The 23540-nt window shown below is 41.5% G+C and overlaps 1 protein-coding gene across 2 annotated transcripts in view; it reads left to right on the top strand.

Annotated features, from left to right (window-relative positions):
- Positions 1–4747: 4747 nt before the first annotated feature.
- The window catches only part of LOC126203101 (endocuticle structural glycoprotein SgAbd-5-like), a 94215-nt gene continuing 75422 nt past the window's right edge, over positions 4748–23540 (top strand). For both annotated transcript variants that reach the window (XM_049937342.1, XM_049937344.1), the window contains exon 1: positions 4748–4849. In XM_049937342.1, the coding sequence (XP_049793299.1) occupies positions 4835–4849 (15 nt within the window). In that variant the 5' untranslated portion in view covers positions 4748–4834. The remainder of the gene's footprint in view (positions 4850–23540) is intronic.

The following is a 23540-nucleotide window of genomic DNA, read 5'->3' as shown; positions in this document are numbered from 1 at the left end:
TCAGCGTTACCTCCACGGGAACTCAGCGAGGTGGTGTTGTGGCTAACGCATTTGAGAGATACAAGATCAGTTCTCTTGTTGGCCATGCAGATATCAATTTTCTGCTGTAGATCAGTCAATGCACATGCCGGCATGGTTCCTCAAAAGGGCAGTGACCACTTCCTTCTGCGCCATTAGTAAGAAATCCGAGCAAAGCTCCGTCTCAAATACTCTCAGCTGTGGACGGGTCGTGAAACAATAATCTTGCACCCTTCCTTCCCGTTGTGTGTAGGTATTAAATGAGCAAATTCAAGTGAGTCGTTCTTGTGAACAACTGTGTTCGAAAAACTACAAACTCACCAAATCACAATCGGTCCGTGGCGTGTTATGCGTTCTTCATTAGCAGCTCGGCAAGTCTGCGCGCCACTCCTGTAGCACAGTGCTGCAAACTTCTGCGGACGTGTGACACACGATACTGGTAATTTTCAGTCTTTTAAGAGCAACCCTGGCACTCCTTCTTAGTAACTTATCTTGATGTTTTCTGTGTGTAATAAAAGCAGAGCAGATTTCGACGGACCATTCCCTTGTGTGTGGTGTAGGATAGTAACAGGGCATTTCATCTCTTATTACAGTTGGTAATCGCTGACCGTGACGATGTGAGTGAAACCCCTGATGTTACAGATAATTTTTATCTCGTGTTCGACACTCGACCAGCGTTCGCGGCAAGGTACCACTTTGCATGCGGCGAAGAAGCGAGCCACGGCCCATAGGTCGGGAACATCTTATGAACCATAGCATTCTACTAGATAATTTGAGGTTTTGTGGGATTGACAGTATAGCCAAATACTGGATAATGTCATATGTAACCAAAGAACGCAGGAAGTTAGTGACTTAATTAATATAGTCCGGGGGACGTAACTCTCACTGATGAGGAATGACGTATGGGGTTCCCCAAGGCTTAGTATTAAGTCCTCTCTGTCTTTCCTCATTCTTATCAAGGATGTTCCGCCTAGTATATAACAATCAAATTAAGTTCTTTTTTGCAGTAGACGCTAGTATTGTAATCAATTCAAGCATACATAGAGCAACAAAAAAAGTGGTAAATAATGTTCTTGAAAGTATCATTGGTTTTCTGCATATGGCCTTATTCTCAATTTCAAATTGACACAATATGTTCAGTTCTGCAAATCTAGGTATACTAAGACAATGATTAGTGTAACACCTGTGAGGAAATGATGTTGTTTTTGTGGTCTTCAGTCTTGAGACTGTTTTGATGTAGCTTTCCATGCTGCCCTATCCTGTGCAAGCTTCTCCATCTCCCAGTACTTACTGCAACCTACATCCTTCTGAATCAATTTAGTGTTTTCATCTAATGGTCTCCCTCCGCGATTTTTACCCTCCATGCTGCCCTCCAATGCTGAAGTTGTGATCCCTTGATGCCTCAGAACATGTCCTACCAACCGGTCCCTTCTTCCTGTCAAGTTGTGCCACAAACTCCTCTTCTACCCAATTCTATTCAATACCTCCTCATTAGGTATGTGATCTACCCATCTGCCTTCAGCATTCTTCTGTAGCACCACATTGCGAAAACTTCTATTCTCTTCTTGTCCAAACTATTTATCGTCCATGTTCCACTTCCATACATGTACTCGATGTTAACAAATTTCTCTTCTTCAGCAACGCTTTCCTTGGCATTTCCTGTCTACATTTTATATCTTCTCTACTTCGACCTTCATCTGTTATTTTGCTCCCCAAATAGCAAAACTCCTTTACTACTTTGTGTGTCTCATTTCCTAATCTAATTCCCTCGACATAACCCGATAAATAGGGTGAAATCTTTAAAATTCTTGGGTGTCCATATCGACGAGAATTACAACACGAAAAAATACATTTTGTAACTACTAAGACAACTTAGTTCAGACATATTTGGACTTAGAATGACTGCAAATCTTGGGAAGAAACAAATCAGGAAGGTGACAGGTTTTGCATACATTCATTCATTAAAGTCATATGGAATAATGTTCTGGGTTAACTGATCTTTAAGGAATTTTTTATTGCTCAAAAACGTAAGACTAATGTGTGCTACTCACCCATATTATTCTTGCAGACATCTCTTTAAGGACCTGGGCATTTTGATCAATGCTTCATAACATATTTACTCCCTCATGAAGTTTGTTGTAAACAATCCTCTACAATACAGTGGCAACAGTGATGTATATAATTACAATGCCACAAGTGGAAATGACATTCATCAGTCCCCTTTAATGTTGGATTTAGCACAAAAACGTGTGCACAGTGACTCAAGTAATATTTTAGAATTTCTCTTATTTTAGTGTGTAAATGATGGTGGGTAGGAATTATTAACTCATATTCGTACATAAAGAAAAACTTATGAATATTTAATACATAGACACATTTGCTAATTAATTTGCGATTTGAATGTAAAATAACGTACATCACATCATTACGATTTATCGTCCAAAATGAAAATAACCAACCATATAGTTTAAATCAAATGTGCTAGTGGTAGCGAGCTAATCTTCGATATGTTCAATTAGTTTCTGCAAGCCATTCATATTTTTCTCCGTTTGTCGACAGCATATCGGTATTACCGTCTACTCTTTCAATCTATATACGACTCTTAATGTCAGCAACATATATCTTAGCCTTATAATGTCTCTGTGCACTACATGCGCATCTGTTAATTTAAGTAATTTAGTCTGTTAGACGATCAGTGTGCAAACGTATCTCACAATTGTTATGATTGTACTAACAAAGACATGCACAACATTAATGACTGAATCAACAGTGTTTCAAGATATTGCCGGGAATAATCGGGCCATTTAAGCTATTAAACTTGAGTTCCATTTTCGTTCTCGTGTCGACTATTTCGCCATTCAACGTTGTTTCTGACTAAAGGACAATATGGAATTGTAATCAACCAAGATACGATCAATAGTTTGGTCCAAAAATGCAACGCTGTCATCTAGTGTCGAAGAAAATGTTGGAAAACAGTAATTGCAAAAACCAATTAAGCGTTTTACAGAATGCATCCTCACTAAAGCGGTCGGTGACGGCTATACAGGGTGTCCCAGGAAGAATGATCAATATTCAGAGGTATGATGGGGTCTTTCCAAGAAAAATAGTACGGTAAAAGTGAGCTCTAAAATGCCTACCTCAAGGGCTATGAACACTTTTTGATCTCCGATAATGTGAAGGAAATCTTTTCTACCGCTAGCTGTTTGCTCTGTATTTTCAGAGGTGATAATATAGGCGAAAACAAGAAACAAAGTCCGGAAAACACGGGGATTTAAGGGTATACCTTGAGAGTTAAGAGTACTTATTCAGTAGAAAAGATATGATTCAGAGTAACGAAAATGAACAAGTCGTCATAGCTCTTATGCTATGCACTTTACAGCCCATGTTTACCAGACAATTTTTTTTCCTTGGTCCATACTACCTCCTTCCAAAACAGGGAAAGCAAAGAGCTTGTATTAGATGAGATATCTTTCACATTGTCGAAGATGAAAATGTGTTTATAGCTCTTAAAGTACTCATGTTAGGGCACATGTTTACTGCAAATTTTCGCTGTTGACGTTCGTTCCTCTCACAGCCCTGAATTTTGACCATAGCTCCCGGGAAATCCTGTATAACACATATTACGTCAACTTAACCTAAACGTCGAAACATTATGACCGAAGAAATTCCTAACTAAAAATCAAGGAATGTAGATTAGGAGAATTTCATGCACTGGAAGATTACATAGCGTTCAGTTTTCTAATGAGAAATTTTATCGTTAGCTAAGGCTCGACATGCTTATGAAGACGTAGCTGTGAAAGTAAAGTTTTCCATACTTCCGTTTTCTAGCTATAACTGTCGTCTAGATATGTGGAAGGGCACAAACGGGTTCATCACCTGTTTTTAATAAAATTATTGTTACTATTTTGTAGTACATTGCTTCTACATTCTTTCGTATAATTCAGAGAAACAATTTCATATTTACGGATTTCCTTTGTTCTTTTATTAAAAAACCTTGTAATATTAAAGTCCCATTTAATGTGCTCTCACTATTTTGCAACACACCTATGTACCGGTGTATCTACGAAGCCAGTTATAACCACAATCTTACAACGAACATAAACTTTTTCTATTGTGTTGTCGAGTAAATAAATAAACTTATCACATGGAATAAAGGCATCTTTAAATAAAAAGTCCTCTGTAATATAAGTAATTGTACATGTCACATTTTCCAAAACACTGTTCTTAATTTTATACTGTGTGGATACATTTCGGTGCTGATGTGTGTTCTTCAAGGACCTTTCCACTGATTTTTATGCAAGCACCGGCAGAATATAATGACCCCTCTGCAGATTACACGTTTCGTCGAGGGAAATTCAGATACCTACTTATTATTTTGTTGGCACTCTAACAGGCACATGGTACCCACCGGTGACGCAGATTTAACGTTCGCATTAGGTTTTGGGAGTCGCTGTTGCTTAAGCAGAAACGTAGCTCATCACGACATTTTCGTTGCTTTTCCGAGCTTCATTATCGTGATTTTTCAGCTCCCCCATTTGACATTTGAAAGCAGGGAGATTCAATTTTGCGCGGCTCTGACGCGTGGCAGGACTAGTCGACTCGAGCAGCAGCACAATAAAAAACTAAACAGGCCACTAATGATCGCAGCCAACCGCTCAGCACTTTCGGGATCAGCGTCTTGGAGGTGACTTGCGAGGTCCCACGCACCTACTGGCGGGTGGGGGGCGATGCCAGCCGAGGACCTACATAACAGAGCGCGCGCTTCGGAAGGCACCAGTCCTCCAGAGACGTTCAGGACACTGTCTTCGCTGTTGAAATGGCCTTCACCATGGTGAGTCATCGGAATATATGTTCTAGTTCTACAGCCATTACTATGTAAGCGTTGTACGTTACTGTTACTTACATAATGTTAAGCTACTTCACTCACGATTCCACTATCAGCACGGTTACCTCAAGGAGAATGTCATTTACACAGTTTGTAACGTGTGTCATGATAGAACTATTTGAGACCTATCCAACATATTTGGCTGTTTCAAATAATTAATGGTGTTTACCACAAAACGACTTACCTCACAGTTACCGAAAACGGTGAAAAAATAATGCTACGTAATTCAGTAATTAAGAGATTTTTCAAAATGGCGACAAATATTAGTGGATAACACCAAGGCTGAGTACTTCAATGTACTGTACAACGGTGCCATTTCAAGGAGGCGTTCCACGTGTCGTCCTTGCCTTTGGATGCAATATTGCTCTCTTTTCTGCAGTGATTTATTAATTCGTTAGCTGCTCAGAGATCACCTTGTAAGTATTGACAGACCGTGTACAATTTTCTGTTACTCTTCTCCAACCGCACCAAAGTGAAAGATATACATTCCACTTCTGATTTGATCCCAAATAGAATAATCCAGAGAGTTGATGGCAGGTGATCTTGGAGATCAAACTACAGGTCCTACACATCCTATCCTATCTTGATTAATAAACAATTAGCATCTGGATAACAACTTTTTATCTATCGTCTACCTGGTAATGTTGATGCATTAAGTTGTTCTGAAAGCGGTGCTGATATTCAAAACAAGAAAAGCGGGTTAAAAACTGTGAGCTATCTGGGGAAGTTAACCTTGCATTACTGAGCAACAGTTTCACCAGGTATCCAGTCTAGCTTGCCAACCAGACTAACATTAATTATAATCTTTTAATAGTCATCTTACGGCAACCGGTGATATATATATATATATCACCGTAAGATTTTAATGGAACAATGATCAATGTTAAAATAAATGTCTAAATATAAACTGATTTATTTATTTTTATTTAAATTATATATATATATATATATATATATATATATATAATTTAAATAAATTATTATTAATTATTAATTATTTAAATTATATATATATATATATATATATATAATTCAAATAAAAATAAATAAATCAGTTTATATTTAGACATGTATTTTAACATTGATCATTGGTCCATTAAAATTTCAGCATATTAAACTTGATTCAAAACTAAACTGGTGCCTTATTTAGGATTGTGAGAATATGAGTTTGTAATCTCACAGAACACATCAAATATGGAGTCAAGATTGGGAGACTGCATACAACACTACATTCATAAAATAACACATGAAGAACGTTGAAACATACGCAAGAGGAAATTAACCACAACCAATCAATTCAATTTTCACCGAAAGAAGTTACGTTCGTAGCGCAATCCTGTCCGTCATGAAATTACCACACACTGGTATACTAAATTCATACTAACCCTCTGTGAAATCTTCCCAAAATGAATAGCTGAAGGCAACTTTGATGATTAAACCACATGCTTCACGTGGTCAACTTGGTTTACACAAAAAGGGTACCTCCACAATAATTTTGATAATTAAAATAAATTACTTCGAAAGACAATTTACAAAAGAAAAACCTAGGACTGGTTACAATCGTCTTACTATTAACCTGATGGGTCAAACAATTGTATAAGCACGTGGTACTGTTCTCACAAAGTACACCCCACGTGGGTTGAACGTAAAGAAAAGTTGCTATATTGAAAAATATTGTCAAGACGAGACGATATAATCTCGTGCACATTCGCATTTAAGATTGATGATCTTAGTTAGAGTTACGGATCATCAACATGTGGTTCCACTTTACTCACAAAGTAGTGACACAGCAACTACTGGAAGATTTTCTGAACTTGACACTCGAATTACACTGCATTGCAATTTAAGACAACATAAGATATTTTAGATCTAAACCTGAAATAAAGGTGATTAAATTTTCAGTTAGGCTGAACTTAAGAAATCCATTGTCCTATGGACTTAGTAGAGTCGCGATTAGCCGAAAATCTTACCACTTCAGACGCTCGCCGCAGACAGACTGGCGTGGGCCCCTACCGAGGGTGCTTCACAGATGCAAACGGAAGTGACCAGAGAGGCAGCTTCCTATACCAACATGACACAGGATGGACAGGACCATACCAAGAATAGAAACCTCTTTGCTTTTAGAAAGCATAGCTACCTGTTCCAAAGTTGGTCCTACTGTTCTCTAGCAGACCGGCTTGTCTGCTACCATCGAGCATACAACTAGAAATACGTTTGCTCATTCGGCCTTTCACATAGAAGGGAAGGGGGGTGACAGTATCTTATTATATACAGTATATAAAAGAAAGCAGATGTAGGTTCCGTATGAGACTGTGTGACATGAATTACATATAAATTGTGTTTTAAAGTGTAGTAGTGCGACAGATCCTTCTTGGTTATGTGTAAAAGTAACATGTTCCACTGCTCAGTCTCCTCCCAGATAGTCAGAAACACCACAGTAAATTTAGAAGTGGAATGTATGCCGTAAATGACAACAGATTTAAGAAATTAACATGAAAGGTATCCAACGGAGACCTTTCAACCTGTCTCAACCTGTCTTATAGATCGTCTTCAGATCTAGGTTGGAACAGAAAGATAATAACAATAACGATTTTATAGAAGTGCGACGTTACAAATACCTGTCTCGTGGGTAGCAGAAGTAACAACAAAATATGAAGTTATATATATCTGACGTCGCAAAGTTTGTCAATAGTTGTGTAAAAATAAGACATAAAAACAATGATGTGGTGTGAAAATATTTTAGTATAGTCACGTGACATGTGCGTGTCACAGGTCAATAGTTTAAAACAATAGAGAACTATTTCTCCATACATAATTAAAGAAAAATAGTAACGAAAATTTGTACTTAAAGGACACATCGATATAGTACATCTGAGCATGAATGATGTGTTACACAATAATAGACAAAATACAAACGTTACTAAGATTTTGAAAGTACACTGTGCACCGCCCATTTTGGTTCTTGTTAACATACTTTAAGAGACAGTGCAAAATTACCAAATATATCTGAAAATTTGAGCTCAGCACGTCCGGAGTCGCAATTGGCGGTGGTTGGGGGCCATTGAAATGCATGCTACAGGACGTCTGACTCGAGTCAATATGGTGCAGACTGCTGCTGCAGATGCATTTACGATGGGCGAGAGCCATATGCTGTACACGATGGCGTTCCCTCTCGATAGCACGGCGTGGCAGTCTTGAGCCCGGTTTCGCGCGACCGCACATTCTCATGACTGCCCCTGCTGGCAATCATGTACACTGGCTACATTTCGGCCTCGTCTTTCTGCAATGTCCAGCTTCTTGAAGCCCTATTACCCCATTTAGATCAAACTCAGTGAGGTGCTGTTAATGGTATCTTTGTCGCCTTAAGGGCATTATGACTAACGGAACTCACCATAAGTAACTAACTCCAGTCTCTTAAGTAACTAACGCTCAGGACCGTTACAGCGAGTATTTAAAGCAAATCTGATTTGCATCCTCATAGAGGCACTTCTGGCGCCACTCATATGCGACTTGCGCGAATTTGAATAGACATCATCTTTCAAGCGTAGAAAGAGACCTATCAGCTTTCGTTTATGCCGCGCAACTTCTTCTTCGTGTTGTGATCTTTTTCCGTCCGTGTTTTTTGATCCAGAGCCTTACATACCTTTCCGTAATTTCACAATGTAATCTTAACAAAGTGTCAGAAGTTAATATTCGCTAATGTAAGCTTCATAACACATCGAATTGTGTTCTGAGGCACTCGTCAGTAACAAAGAAAGCTTACATTGCAATAAATGTGTATATTTTTGCGCATAAGTGCTTAATTAGTTGACAATTTACGTATGAGCGTCGCAGCACATGTATTTTCAGAAATCAGTATTTGTAAACAGTCGGTTATTATTAAGATACGACATGCACCATTTTCCTTTAAGGTACAGTTTAGAGGTGGAGTAACAATCCCTGGGCTTTCCGGAAGTCGATAAATTACCACTTCTAAATATTTTTGAAAACCATAGTTTGCAAAAAAGTTCTATGTCGTTTTACTATACAGTTTCGCTCAAATGACATACCGTGTACCACATATTCACATGAGTTGGTCTTTTGTTTGAGCGAAATATGATACTTCGATAAAGTGACGTTCAGTTGTTGGGAATATTACAATTCCTCAAAAACAGATGAATAATGCAGTTACCATAATTTTTCATTGCCTCCTTCATAAAATAAAGTAACTGACATCAACGGTGAATTTGAAAGAAGTGCTTAAAAATTTCTTCTGACATCTCGCACGGCAGAGATCCTTCAGTGTGACATGATTCGAGTGTCTAGTTAATCTTTCTCATTTCACGCCAGTAAAAAACTTTGTGACCTTGCTGTCCTTGCCGGTTAGCTACTAACCCGTCCTCTGCTTCGTCATTGCAGAGCATTATGGGAGAATTAGATTTAATATGCCACTTCTTGTAATTAATGCCACTTTTACACTGATAAGTCAAAACATTATGACCGCCATCAGCCACGATGTTGTATGCCGTCTGGTGACGTTGCGGGCACGTGACTCGATAGCAAAAGTACGTAAGCGGAGCAGACACAGACGGGGGATCAGCGTAGCGAAGATAGAAGTGAAAATGGGGAAAATCATTGAGATAAGCGACTTTGACAAAGGGCGAATTATTATTACGCAGAGTATCTCGAAAACGGCGGAGCTTGTCGAATGTTCACGTGCTGTTGTTGTGAGCATCTACGGAAGGAGGTAGGACAGTGAAACTACCGCTAGGCACTAAATGGTTGGACGTCCACGACTCTTCACCGAACGTGGGTTTCGGAGGCTTATATGTTAGCTAAAGTAGGATAGATGGTGATCTGTGGCATATCCGCCGAAAGATTGCAGTGTTGATGCACGCACTAGAGTTTCGGAGCACTCCGTTTATCGTACATCGTTGAACATGGAGCTACGAAGCAAACTATATCTAGTCTTCACATGTTGATCCAACGACATCATCAGTTTCGATGGAAGTGGGCACGGTACCATTTGGATTCGACCGTCGATCAATGGAAACATGTCCGGTCTTCGGGTGAATCATATTTTTGCTACAATAGGTCGACGGTCATCTCTACAAACGCCCTCATTGAGCTGAGTGGCTGCTCGAAACGTGAAGCGCTCTACTGACGCACGCTAGTGGGAACAGTATAATGCTATGGGAGGCATTCTCCTGCGCTTGCATGGGACCTGTGGCATTAATCGAAGACACGCTGATAGCTGCGATCCACCTGCAGCCCTTCTTACTTGATGTCTTCCCTGAGGGCAATGCAGGCTTTCAGCAGAACAGTTGTCCGTATCTCTGAGCCAGAGCAATGTTATATTGATTTGAGGAGGATTGTAGTGAACTCACATTGCTGTCTCAGCGACCACATTCGCCTAATGTAAATCCTGTGGAACCCATCTGGATCGCTATCGGGCGCCATCTCCAGGTGTGCAAATCAGCGGCCCGTTATTTTCGCGAATTACATGACCTGCGCGTAGACATCCAATGTCACATACCTTCACAGACGTCGCAAGAAACTGTCGGATCACTGATACGCAGAACCAGTGATGTATTTCTTCCCAAAGACCGACAAATAAGCTGTTGAGCAGGTGGTTATGTTTTCGCTCATCAGTGCAGTTTGTAAGGGGTCCGTAGGCCCTTACTATAAGTTTGCACTCGGCACAGGTCGACAGGGCAAACAATCGATAGTGTCGGGTTGCGAGAGCGAGTGTAGAGTTGAAGTCAGTTCCCAGGTTGCGGGCCGAGCCCTGCTGAGGCCGGTTGCTGTGATACAAGGCTTACCGACAAAGGGAGTGGCCATCGCCGCGGTTTAACCCCTTTGTGTTAGAATAATACGGGAAAGTGAAAAAGTATAATTACGAGAGTGATTCAGTGATATTTTTGTGACGATATTTATTTGGTTTCGCGTCTACCGCGCCGGCATCGTTTGGATTGCAGTGTTAGATTGCAGTGTTGGATTGCAGTGATTGTATTTAGCGTGTAACGATTATGAATAACGAAGAGGCCTGTGCTGAGATTAGCCGTAATTAATTATGTATGACGAAGGCAGTGGCTGTCTCCTTTTTCTTGTGTTTTAGAGACGAATATAGGTTCTTGATTAATGAAGCTGTGTTGGCGTTCTTCTTGTCACCAGACATTTCATTATTACAGCATTTGAGAAGGACAAAATGGAACGTAGCAACTCCGTAGCAGTCAAATCCGATTGCCAGCCCCATTAGGTACACGGTCACATTAATTAATATTTATCTGGGCTGCTATTCAGATCCCGATCGAGCGGGATACATAAAGTCGGAGTGTTACACCCTTGGCTTACCGTGAAAGGACAAGTGCAATTTTCGGACGAATCGTAAAGAACAATAGGTAATTTTATCTTGCTTAACGCGAGAAAATATTTTTCAATGTTGGATCGGGACAGAGCATAAACTTTAAAATCGCGACAAGAAACAGTGCATTTTTGAACAATACCAAGTAATAATATCTTACGATTGTGACTAAACTGTTTCTTCTTGCCATATTAGATAAGAATAATAGTGTCAATAAACTGTGTTATAAGTGCAAATGCGTAAATCCGCGCGAAAAAACTGTGAAAAGTGGACACTAAAGAAAGACACGTGTGAACATTACTATAGCAAAACGAACTAAGAAATCGTCACGAAAGTTTTTAAAGAAGTGTTTAGTGGTAATATTTTGACTGAAATTGCTCTTTGAATAGTGAAAATCGGACAGCTTTATGTGGACCTATAAACTGTTATGCGGACGACAATGTATTGTGGCGATGCAATTATTGAGTGACGTCACGCAGACCCGTGTAGCAGTTGCGCCAAAGAGCTTCGATCTGCGAGGTGATTTCACACGTCATCCCAACTACCTGTGCGAGGAGTAGTTCAAGCACAGACGCACTACACCGAGCGCCGACCGGCATCTAGCGGCCGAACTGCAAACTACACCCGCCTGCAGCGCCACAGAGCGGCCGGCTGAGAACTACGACATCCCGCCGCAGCGCGACTTCAAGACACCGAGCGCCGACCATGGCATCTAGCGGCCGAACTACAAACTACGCCCGCCTGCAGCGCCACGGAGCGGCCGACGGAGAACTACGACGTCTCGCCGCAGATCTTCAGCGCGACTTCACGCGGCTCCAGCGGCAGTACAGCGCCACGTCCACTTCGAACGTCAAAACATCGCGACTCGTGGTAGCGTCAGTTGGTGAGTGAAGATGACTGGTGGACATAACATTAAATTGCAGTGTACTGTTTTCGCCGTGAATAAACAATGGTAAACGTAATTTCACATTAGGAAAAGTGCCCAATTACAGTAATTTCAGAAAAGTTTGCGAAACATGCTCGAAACATGCTCTGAAATATAGCATACTTATTTATGCATACTGCGTTGTCTAAATGGTAATTATACAGATATGCTCATTGTTTTTGGGGATTTTATATTTATAGATTTTATGAGTGGTGTGATTTATCTTGTTTAGAACATTTTATGTAAGCTGTGTATGTGAGAATTGATATTTGAAGTTATTAGGTTTTGAGAGTTGTTATGTTCGGTATTCATACGTATTGTATCAGTTGGGGATTAACTGAAAATACTGCAGGTACCGTTTGATTAGTTTCATGGTAATTAGGAGTGTTTTGGGTTATTAGAGGTTATTTTATATTACTTGCCTGTGCGTTAAAAATAAACCAAACATGTCTACTGAAGATAAGCAGGTTTGTGAGGCAGTAGTTGAACGGAAAGGGATAGGACAGGAAGACAGAGATGATTCAGGAATCAGTGATTATGGATTGTCATTAGATAGCCCATTAGCACATTCAACTAATTATCTCAAGACACCGGGACAAACGACGAGAGATAAGCCAGTTTCAGAGGATGCAGATATATGATCGATGTTGGCAGCCTTGCTAAAAGAAACTAGAGAGAGGGAAGAAAAATTCCACAAATCAGTAGAGAAGGGTTTACAAGAAACAAGAGAATCACTAAAGGTTTTACAAGAAAATAGCTCATCATTTGAGAAAGGTTTACAAGAAACTAGAGAAGAGGGAAGAATAGCCCAAGAATCATTAGAGAGAGGTTTACAAGAGATCAAAACATCGCAAATGAAGATGGAATGTAATCTGAAGAAGGAAATGCAAGAGTTACAAGAACGACTGAAAATGGACATCGACGAGAGAGAGAGAGGAAGTTACAGAAGAGCATAGACCAAGTCCAGGGAGACGTGGAGAAGATGGAAGGAAAGTTAACAACAAAGATAGAAGACGATATTGAAGAAACGAAAGCTGAATTGGGAGAAAGAATCAACGAAGTGGAAACAAATCGCAATCATCGAATCGCCGAGGTGACGCAGATGCAGAAACAATGCAATGATGCGGTTAAGGGGATAGGAGATAGGCAAAACCAACTGGCTGTCAATCTGAGAAATGCTATAGCCGTGCAACGAGAAAAGGATAACAAGAGGGTTGCAATGGAGGTCAGGCAATTACAACAGGGAGTGCAACAACTGGAGAGCAAAACTGAAGAAATTGATAAACGAATTAGCAATGCCAATTTAACCATTGGGGAAGGTAGAGTCGTTACCTTGATGAGCAGTGATAATCAGTACGTCCAAAATAATACAGGGCAGAAATTTAGACCGAAAGGAAGGTTGCACCCAATGATATTTATGAAATGGTTAAAAGGAGTTTTCCCAGCACATCTTAAAGACTCAGACAAGATCCAATTTGCAATAGATAGAATGGAAGGTGAGGCCTTCACTTGGGGAGTCAGGAAAAAGGAAGGGACTACTAGTTATGATCAGTTTGAAGAGGAATTCTTGAAGAAATACTGGTCCCCAAGTCATCAGTGTGCAGCAATTGAGGACCTACTCCACTGCAAGTCACTTAGTACATGGAGAGGAACGTTGAGAGAGTTTGCCGAACATTTGTGGGAATTGAACGAGACCTTGGAACAACCCCTGAGTGATGACGTAATGATATCAGCGATAAAAAGAAGAATGAGCCGGAGAATGCAAGAAACTGTATCCGGGAGCCTAATTAAAGATAGGGAGGCCTTGATGGAAATACTGGAACAGTTGGAATCTGTTCGATCACAGGAACACAATCAAGCTAATGATCAAAACCGAGGGGGAAGTAATGACCCAAGGAATCATTTTGGTAATTCGTCTAATTATAGAGGAAGAGGTGGTGGCCATAGGTACAGGAACCATGGTGGTGAACGGCAATGGAGAAATGATTGGAGAAGGAGTGAAGAACCAAGAGATCATGAGAGAGGATGGAATAGGCGAATGAATGACACAGTGCATAGAGAAGAGGCGGAGAGACCGGAAAACTGAATGACACTCCAGATGAGGTCCAGTCAGGAGTGGGAGCTACAAGGACCAGGGTAAACCTACTAAGACACAACAATGGTGGAGATCTGAGAGAAGATCTACTGGAGGAAAGAAGTGGGATTCCCAAAGAACCCATGCTACCCATGATAGGGATCAAGCTATGTGGACTGAATATCGAGGCATTAGTCGATACAGGCAGTGAAGCATGTGCGGTATCCAAAAGGTTATATGAACTGATACTAAAAGCAAATATTAGCTTGCCTAGTTTCCCGGTGAGTGGAGTGAGAATTGTGAACGCGTTGGATGCAAGGAGTAAGCCTATTAAAGAACAAGTGTTGATTACCTTCGAGATAGAGGGAGAAGAATATGAAGCAACATTTTTGGTGGTGGCCGGATTGAACACATCAATTATTTTAGGGATACATTGGTTGAATGAAGTTGATGCAGTAGTGAGTTTTGATGAAGGTACTTTCAAGGTCAAAGGAAGCAAGGGAGAAGAGAAGAGGTTAAACTTTGCTGAGGGGAGTGCAATCGAAGAAGAGGAGGAATTCAGAAGAATAAATTTGTGTCATGAAGAGGAACCCACCATGGGATACGGGGAAGAGGAACTAGGAGAAGAAGTGTTGATATACCTTGAGGGATTAGCACGAGAGGATAGACATAAAGAGGATAAGATCAGTAAAAAGTTGGAGGAGATGACACACCTAGATGAGGGGACTAAGAAGAAATTAGCCACAGTATTATACAGGCGTTGTAAAGTATTTTCCCAACGGCCAGGTATCATGAAAGGGGTGGAGTGTAAGCTAAAGATAAAGAACCATAAACCGTTCAATATAAAACAGTATTCCATTCCCCAGGCGAAACGAAAAGCAGTGGATGAAGAGATACAGAGGATGATGGACCTTGGTGTTATAGAAAGGGCCAACAGTCAATATAACAACCCCCTATTTGTTGTTGATAAGAAGGATGGAAAGGTGAGGATAGTTTTGGATGCACGAACAGTGAACAAAATCATCGAGCCGGAGCGGGACAAACCTGAGACTATAGAAGAACTGATTCAAAAATTCCGAGGAGCAAAGGTGCTTAGTAGTATCGACTTAACTGCTGTTTACTGGCAAATACCATTGGCCACAGAGTCTCGCCAGTATACAGCATTTACTTATGGAGGAAGGTGCTATCAATTTAGAGTGTTGCCATTTGGGCTTAATGTGTCAGTGTCTGAATTTATAAGAGCGATGGATAAGATACTAGGCGAGGAGTTACTTAATAAGGTCACTGTCTACGTGGATGACCTCTTGATAGCAAGCGAATCCTGGGAAGAACATTTGAATAGATTGGATGCAATCTTGGCAGCTTTTGCAACCGCAGGAGTAACTGTAAACCTGGACAAGTCGGAATTTGGCAAATCAAAGATAAAATTCCTGGGCCGTACAACATCGGAGGAGGGTATCTATCCTGATCCTAGTAAAATGGAGGCTATTAGAAATTTTCTGACCCCCCATAGTAAGAAGCAGTTGCGAGCATTCTTTGGGGTTTGTGAGTTTTATAGAAAATTTGTCAAAGGATCTGTACTTAATGCCCTGAGTATGAGAGAACTGACCAAGACGAGGATGCTGTGGCATTGGAGTTCAGAGTGCCAAACCGAGTTTGAGAATATCAAGGAAGCACTATATAGTGCAGACATATTGTACCACCCGGATTTTTCCAAAGATTTTTATTTAGGAGCAGACAGCTCTGACTATGGACTAGGAATACATTTGTACCAAATGGAGAGGAGCGGAAATGGTGAGAGTGTAAGGACAATAGCGTTCGGTAGCAGAAGTTTAAATGCTTGGGAGAGGAAATATTCGATTACTGAAAGGGAGGCATTGGCAATTGTGTGGGGGTTTAAGCGTTTCCGGTATTATTTGGCAGGGAGGCATGTGAAAGTCGTGACTGACCATAAGGCCCTTACATTTCTGACTACAAGCGAGTCATAGCAGACTAACGCAATGGGCCCTGGCATTACAGGACTATGACTTCGAGATAATTTATGAACCAGGAGCAACACACATAATACCTGATGCTTTGTCAAGATTACCAGCTGACTCGAGGGGAATGTTGGTGGACAGGCCAGAAGGAGAAGGAGTTAGAATTAACCTGATGAAGGGAGTACAGTATGAAGAATTCATAAGGAAGTTCCTAAAGAATGTGCGCAGGGAACAGAACGAGGACGAGAAATTAAAGACAATTAAAAACAAATACAGGTGTGCAGGAGAGGAAAGAATTCGCACATTTTATTATATTCATAATGGGATACTTTATAAAAGAAACAAGGAGAGTGAGGAGAACTGGAAACTCTGTGTGCCTGAGCATGTGGTAGAAAAATTAATTTGGTATACGCACTATAGTAATGCGCATTACGGACCGAAGAAGTGTCTGGAAAAGTTGAAATTAGATTGTGCATTCAACAACATGGGAAGGCGTATACGTAAGATACTGAGTACATGTGACACCTGTCAAAAATCTAAAACGACTACAGTACAGCACAAAGGATATATGCATCCAATTGTACCAACAGCAATTAAGGACATAGTTGCAGTGGATCTCTTTGGGCCACTTCCTGCCTCACGAGGGAATTACACACAAATCTTAGTGGTGGAAGAGCTTGTTTCCAAGTACATAAAATTTTACCCGTTGAAGAAAGCTACTAGTAGAGCCATCATTAACCATTTTGAGAAAGACTATTTTCAAAAGGTGTGTATTCCTAAGCGAATTTTGATTGATAATGGGTCACAATTTAGGTCAAAGGAGTGGACAGAGATGCTAAATGAGCACAAAATAGAGTAAATTGCCATTTCTAAATATAGGCCAGCTTCTAACCCAGCAGTACGAACAATGAAGGAATTGAACCGTTTATGCCGAACATACTGTCATAGGAAGCATGGTTCATGGAAAGAATATCTGGAAGAATTTGAGCGGGTCAGGAATCACCTCCCACATGATTCTACAGGGTTTGCACCATGTAAAGTATTGCTCGATCAAGAACCCAACAGTATTTTTCGTGAGTTGCTAGTCTACCCACCAGGAAGTTCACTGACTTGGGAAAGGAAATTGGAGGTAGTGGAATTAAGTATGAAGGAGAAGGCTAGGAAAAGACAGGAAAGACACGACAAGCTAGTGAAACCGATAACTTACCGAGTGGGAGACTTGGTACTAGTAAAGGTTCATGCAAAATCAAAGAAAATAAACTCTGAAATACATAAATTCAACCACGTTTATAAGGGACCATACAGGATTATAAAAATTGGTCATCCTAACACTGTGGAGTTGGAATATGCACGGACAAAAAGAGTGCATGGTAAAGAACATGTGGAAAACATAAAAAGGTACTACTCACACGAGAACAGGGATAACCCAGATGAGGAAGGGGAACTCGATTAGGGCAAATGTCTGAAATGAGAGTGTTCAAGCTCCTTGATGTAGTTGGATAGGACATGTTTAGAACAATTTAGTTGTTAAACGGACATTGAAAAAGGAAAATGTTTATTTACATTGTGTCTTCTGATGTATTATAACTAGAACTTCATATTTCATATCGACGATTACCTAAGGATGGATGTAAAAACCTGTAACAACTAATTTGTAGTATAATAATTCATATGTCATATGTTCAAGTAATAATTTTTGATTGTATGTTGTGTGTTTCATTCAATATGGACTATAGAGGACTATTGCTGCTTGATATAAAAATTGTAATTTGGACAATGCCATGTTTATGAGATGTAATAACCTTTTGTAGAAATTATTGTGGAGGCACCCCACTACTGGAGTTGAGGGATTATTTGGTGAATTGTAATTTCATTAATTATTTACACTATTTGTTTTGCTCAAATGTAGCAATGTTTAATTCCCTTGCCAATTCTTTACACCTGTGGCTCCAAAGAAGTTTTCGAGGGCGGGGATGTAAGGGGTCCGTAGGCCCTTACTATAAGTTTGCACTCGGCACAGGTCGACAGGGCAAACAATCGATAGTGTCGGGTTGCGAGAGCGAGTGTAGAGTTGAAGTCAGTTCCCAGGTTACGGGCCGAGCCGTGCGGAGGCCGGTTGCTGTGATACAAGGCTTACCGACAAAGGGAGTGGCCATCGCCGCGGTTTAACCCCTTTGTGTTAGAATAATACGGGAAAGTGAAAAAGTATAATTACGAGAGTGATTCAGTGATATTTTTGTGACGATATTTATTTGATTTCGCGTCTACTGCGCCGGCATCATTTGGGTTGCAGTGTTGGATTGCAGTGTTGGATTGCAGTGTTGGATTGCAGTGATTGTATTTAGCGTGTGACGATTATGAATAACGAAGAGGCCTGTGCTGAGATTAGCCGTAATTAATTATGTATGACAAAGGCAGTGGCTGTCTCCTTTTTCTTGTGTTTTAGAGACGAATATAGGTTCTCGATTAATGAAGCTGTGTTGGCGTTCTTCTTGTCACCAGACATTTCATTATTACAGCATTTGAGAAGGACAAAATGGAATGTAGCAACTCCGTAGCAGTCAAATCCGATTGCCAGCCCCATTAGGTACACGGTCACATTAATTAATATTTATCTGGGCTGCTATTCAGATCCCCTCTGATTGGTAATGGTTGGAATGATGTGAATAATGTAGTCTGCCAGAAACATATATAGACTGTGTAGGTCATGGTTCATCTTAAACCTAAACGCAGACTGGCGAAGTCTGTGGAAAGCCCACAGCGTATGCAACGAACGTAGCCAGGATTCCCAGAACAGGTTTTTGCACAAAGCCAGAACATTCACTTACGTCGTACGTGGAACATCGTGAGCAAGAAGAAAAAGAAGAGCGCAAATCTTGGCTTTCACACTTCAATGTGAAAGATATTGACTTTCGAATTACGAACATAATTCGTGCTTTACTTGCAACAAGTGATGCAATGTTTTCTTTAAATAAGTCGGTCCTTTCACGTTCCTGTCAAAATCGAGGTCATCCATCTCCCACCCCGCCACTTCCCCATTTAACTCCCGACATTACATCATATGTGGACAAAGTGTGTAGTTCACATAACATACGTTTCTAACACTCTCTCGTGTCCGTGCTATTAGGGACAGCTGGTGCCGAATCTGGTGTACTTCGTATCTGGACATTCTGTGCGTCTGACGGTTGTATCCGCTTCAACAGCAACGGTTCCTCATTGTGTGGACTACAGTAGGATCACCCAGGACTAATGACAGCAACAAACAATGTATGCTTTCACGGCCGGTATTGTCTGCACTTAAAACTTCCGGGCTGATAGGCCGTGGTCGAAGTATAAAACTCTCTCCTGACGTTTCGTCTCCGACTGCGGGAGACATCCTCGGAGGTAAAGCGGCGAACTGCGCAGTTCGCCGCTTTACCTCCGAGGTTATCTCCTGCAGTCGGAGACGAAACGTCAGGAGAGAGTTTTATACTTTGACCACGGCCTATCAGCCCGGAAGTTTTAAGTGAAGACAGCAACAAAGTGTTAACTGAAGAAAACAATTAATGCTCCTGTAACTTGTAACACTCCGATTTTATGTATCCCGCTCGATCGGGATCTGAATAGCAGCCCAGATAAATATTAATTAATGTGACCGTGTACCTAATGGGGCTGGCAATCGGATTTGACTGCTACGGAGTTGCTACATTCCATTTTGTCCTTCTCAAATGCTGTAATAATGAAATGTCTGGTGACAAGAAGAACGCCAACACAGCTTCATTAATCAAGAACCTATATTCGTCTCTAAAACACAAGAAAAAGGAGACAGCCACTGCCTTTGTCATACATAATTAATTACGGCTAATCTCAGCACAGGCCTCTTCGTTATTCATAATCGTCACACGCTAAATACAATCACTGCAATCCAACACTGCAATCCAACACTGCAATCCAACACTGCAATCCAAATGATACAGTCATAGATACGGTAAAAAGAGCTGCAATGGTGACTTGAAAAGAAATATTCTACCTGTAGTTTCCGTAACAGACAGAGTACCATTCTGAAATATTGGCAGAACCCTTATTATCCATTTACAGGCGAACTGTTCTCCCGTTTCCACCAATACTCAGCAATTTTCCTGGGGTCGATCCTACGCTTAATGGCCAGGCTGCATATGTAGTGATGGCAACAAAACCTTTCTTTTTGTTTAAACCTGCCTCCGTAGTCTACTTGGGCGTTAGAAAATTACAAGCCGGATGAGGAAGAAAGTGCCACTGAGAGTATTCGGCCTGAAAATGGACGACAGGTGACCACAAACTGTTCCTGATTCCGCCGAAGTCCTGGATTAAATTTCAAACCCAGGAGTCTTGTGTGAGGCTCTTGATGTTCATCTGTCCATAGGACCGGCAGATTATTTTCGTTGTCCGCAAATAAGAGTACATTCGTTAGGCTATCTGCAAGCAATGGGCTACGTCGCCTCCTATCCGTCATCATCATTATCAACGTCTTTTACGTGCCGTTGGGTCTGCGGCATAGTACATCATTGAAAAACATAATGAAAATGAACGCTCCAAAACTAGCTGCAATAAGCTAATAAATTTAATATTTTATACGACAGGACTGTTTCGGCGTAATTGGTAATGAATGTCAAGTGACTTTCGAAAAGAACATTGACACGATTATCCGTATGCAAATCCTGGCTGTTTTATGTTTATTATTTGCATTTCAACTAGACATAAGAGCCAGTGCAAATCTAAACACGGAACAGCCACGATTTACGTACAAATTGTCTTACCACTCTTATTTTCAATGGTCACTTGACAATGGCAGTTAAGCCGAAACAGGCCAGACCTGTCGTGTAAAATATTAAACACACACATCAAAAACTGTTTTGGATCACCTTGGTTCCGAGAGTTCCGGAACCTGTACAGAAAACTGGAATAACATAAACATCATTTCCGCCCTTTTTATTGCTCATGAAAACCACATATTGCGTGTTATACCACCATTCAGCGAGACCTTTTGAGGTGGTGGTCGAGATTGCTGTACCCACCGGTACCTTTAATACCCAGTAGCACGTCCTCTTGCAGTGATGCATGCCTATATTCGTCGTAGGATACTATCCACAAGTTCATCAAGGCACTGTTGGTCCAGATTGTCCCACTCCTCAAGATGTGCACGATGGGGGATGCGAATTGTCGTCCATTAAGTCGAATGCCTCGCCAATATGCTGGCAATATGGTTGCACTATCGGTCGGAGGATGGCATTCACGTATCGTACAGCCGTTACGGCGCCTTCCATGACCACCAGCGGCATACGTCGGCCCAACATAATGCCACCCCAAAACAGCAAGGAACCTCCACCTCGCTGGACAGTGTGTCTAAGGCGTTCGGTCTCACCGGGTTGCCTCCAAATACGTGTCCGATGATTGTCTGGTTGAAGGCTATATGCAACATTCATCGGTGAAGAGAAAAGTGATGCCAATCGTGAGCGGTCCATTCGGCATGTTCTTGGGCCATCTGTACCGCGCTGCGTGGTGTAGTGGTTGCAAAGCTGGACCTCGCGTTGGATGTCGGGAGTGAAGATGCGCATCATGCAGTCTACTACGGACAGTTTGAGTCGTAACACGACGTCCTGTGGCTACACGAAAAGCATTATTCGACATGGTGCCGTTGCTGTCAGGATTCCTCCGAGCCATAATCCGTAGGTAGCGGTCATCCACTGCAGTAGTGGCGGCCTGAGCGGCGCATGTCATCTACAGTTCCTGTCTCTCTGTATCTCCTCCATGTCCGAACAACATCGCTTTGCTTGACTCCGAGACGACTGGACACGTCCCTTGTTGAGAGCCCTTCCTGGCAAAAGGCAACAATGCGGACGCGATCTAACCGCGGTATTGGCCATCTGGGCATGGTTGAACTACAGACAACACGAGCTGTGTACCTCCATCCTGGTGGAATGACTGGAAGTGATCGGGTCTCGGACCCCCCTCTTTCCAATAGGTGCTGCTCATGCATGGTTATTTACATCTTTGGGCAGGTTCAGTGACATCTCTGAACAGTAAAAGGGACTGTGTCTGTGAAACAATATCCACATTCCACGTCTATCTTCATGAGTTCTGGGACCTGAGGTGATGCAAAACTTTTTTTTATGTGTGTATATTACCATAATGCCTGCAGGTAGTTTTGGAGCTTTCAGTTTCATTATCATCTAGGTTGGTGTACAAGTTCGTAGCGTTTTTCCATACCATGAGAGATAGACCTAAGAAAGATTTTAGTCCTTTGCTGTTAACAAAAGTCTACCAACGCGGGGTTAACTTTCCGACTCCAGGACCTTGGAAATCACGTCGTTTCGAGGCGAGGAAGTCGTCAATCTTTTTTTGAGCGCGTTTTCATCCGGGAATGAAGGTCCTTGAAGGTGAAAATCTGAGGGCGCAAGAACAGGTGAATGAGGTAGGTGTGGAATGACTTCCCAACCCGACACCTGTACCTGTATAATGGTTTTTGTCTGTCTAGTAGATGCAGGCGGTCGTTATTGTGGAGCATCATCAATTACTTCACGCATTCTTCCTGGTCGTTGTTTTTGGATTACGTCTGCGAGACATCTCAGGTGCTGACAATAAATGTAGGCAGTGACAGCTACACCTGGAGGAAGTACTTCATAGCACACCGCATCGTTGCCGTTCCACCAGATGCATAACGATATCTTTTGTGGATGTACGCAGGTCGTTGTACACGGCGATGAGGCTTTGTCTGAAATTAAACATTTCTTTATTTTTCTTGTATTAGCATGTTGTTGTTGTAGTCAGTCCAGAGACTGGTTTGATGCAGCTCTCCATGCTATTCTATCCTGCGCAAGCTTCTTCATCTCCCAGTACCCACACAATTTATCGCCGCGCGGGGTAACCGTGCGGTCTCGGGCGTCTTACCACGGTCCGTGCGGCTTCCCACGTCGGAGGTCCGAGTCCTCCCTTGGGCATGGGTGTGTATGTTGTCCTTAGCGTAAGTTAGTTTAAGTTAGATTAAGTAGTGTGTAAGCCTAGGGACCGATGACCTCAGCAGTTTGGTCCCACAGAACTTACCACAAATTTCCAGTTTCCACAATTTATCGTCACCAGTAACGATACAGAGTTGGAATGGTCGGTGTTGGTGACGAGACAATTAATGACAAGCAAGCACAGATAACCATATCGCCAACTGCTGATTTTTGTGATTTTGGCTTACAGCATGCGGCACCCATACATCCGATTTTTGAACCCTCTTTATTGCATTAAAAAATCGCGCGATGATCAAATGATCACAGTTCATCACATTTGCCATTCCTCGCGTACACTGACGT

Source organism: Schistocerca nitens, chromosome 9 (assembly GCF_023898315.1).
Source record: "Schistocerca nitens isolate TAMUIC-IGC-003100 chromosome 9, iqSchNite1.1, whole genome shotgun sequence".
Taxonomy (NCBI): Eukaryota; Metazoa; Arthropoda; class Insecta; order Orthoptera; family Acrididae; genus Schistocerca; species Schistocerca nitens.
The sequence above is the reverse complement of the archived record's forward strand: the minus strand, read 5'-3'. Positions and strand labels throughout refer to the sequence as shown.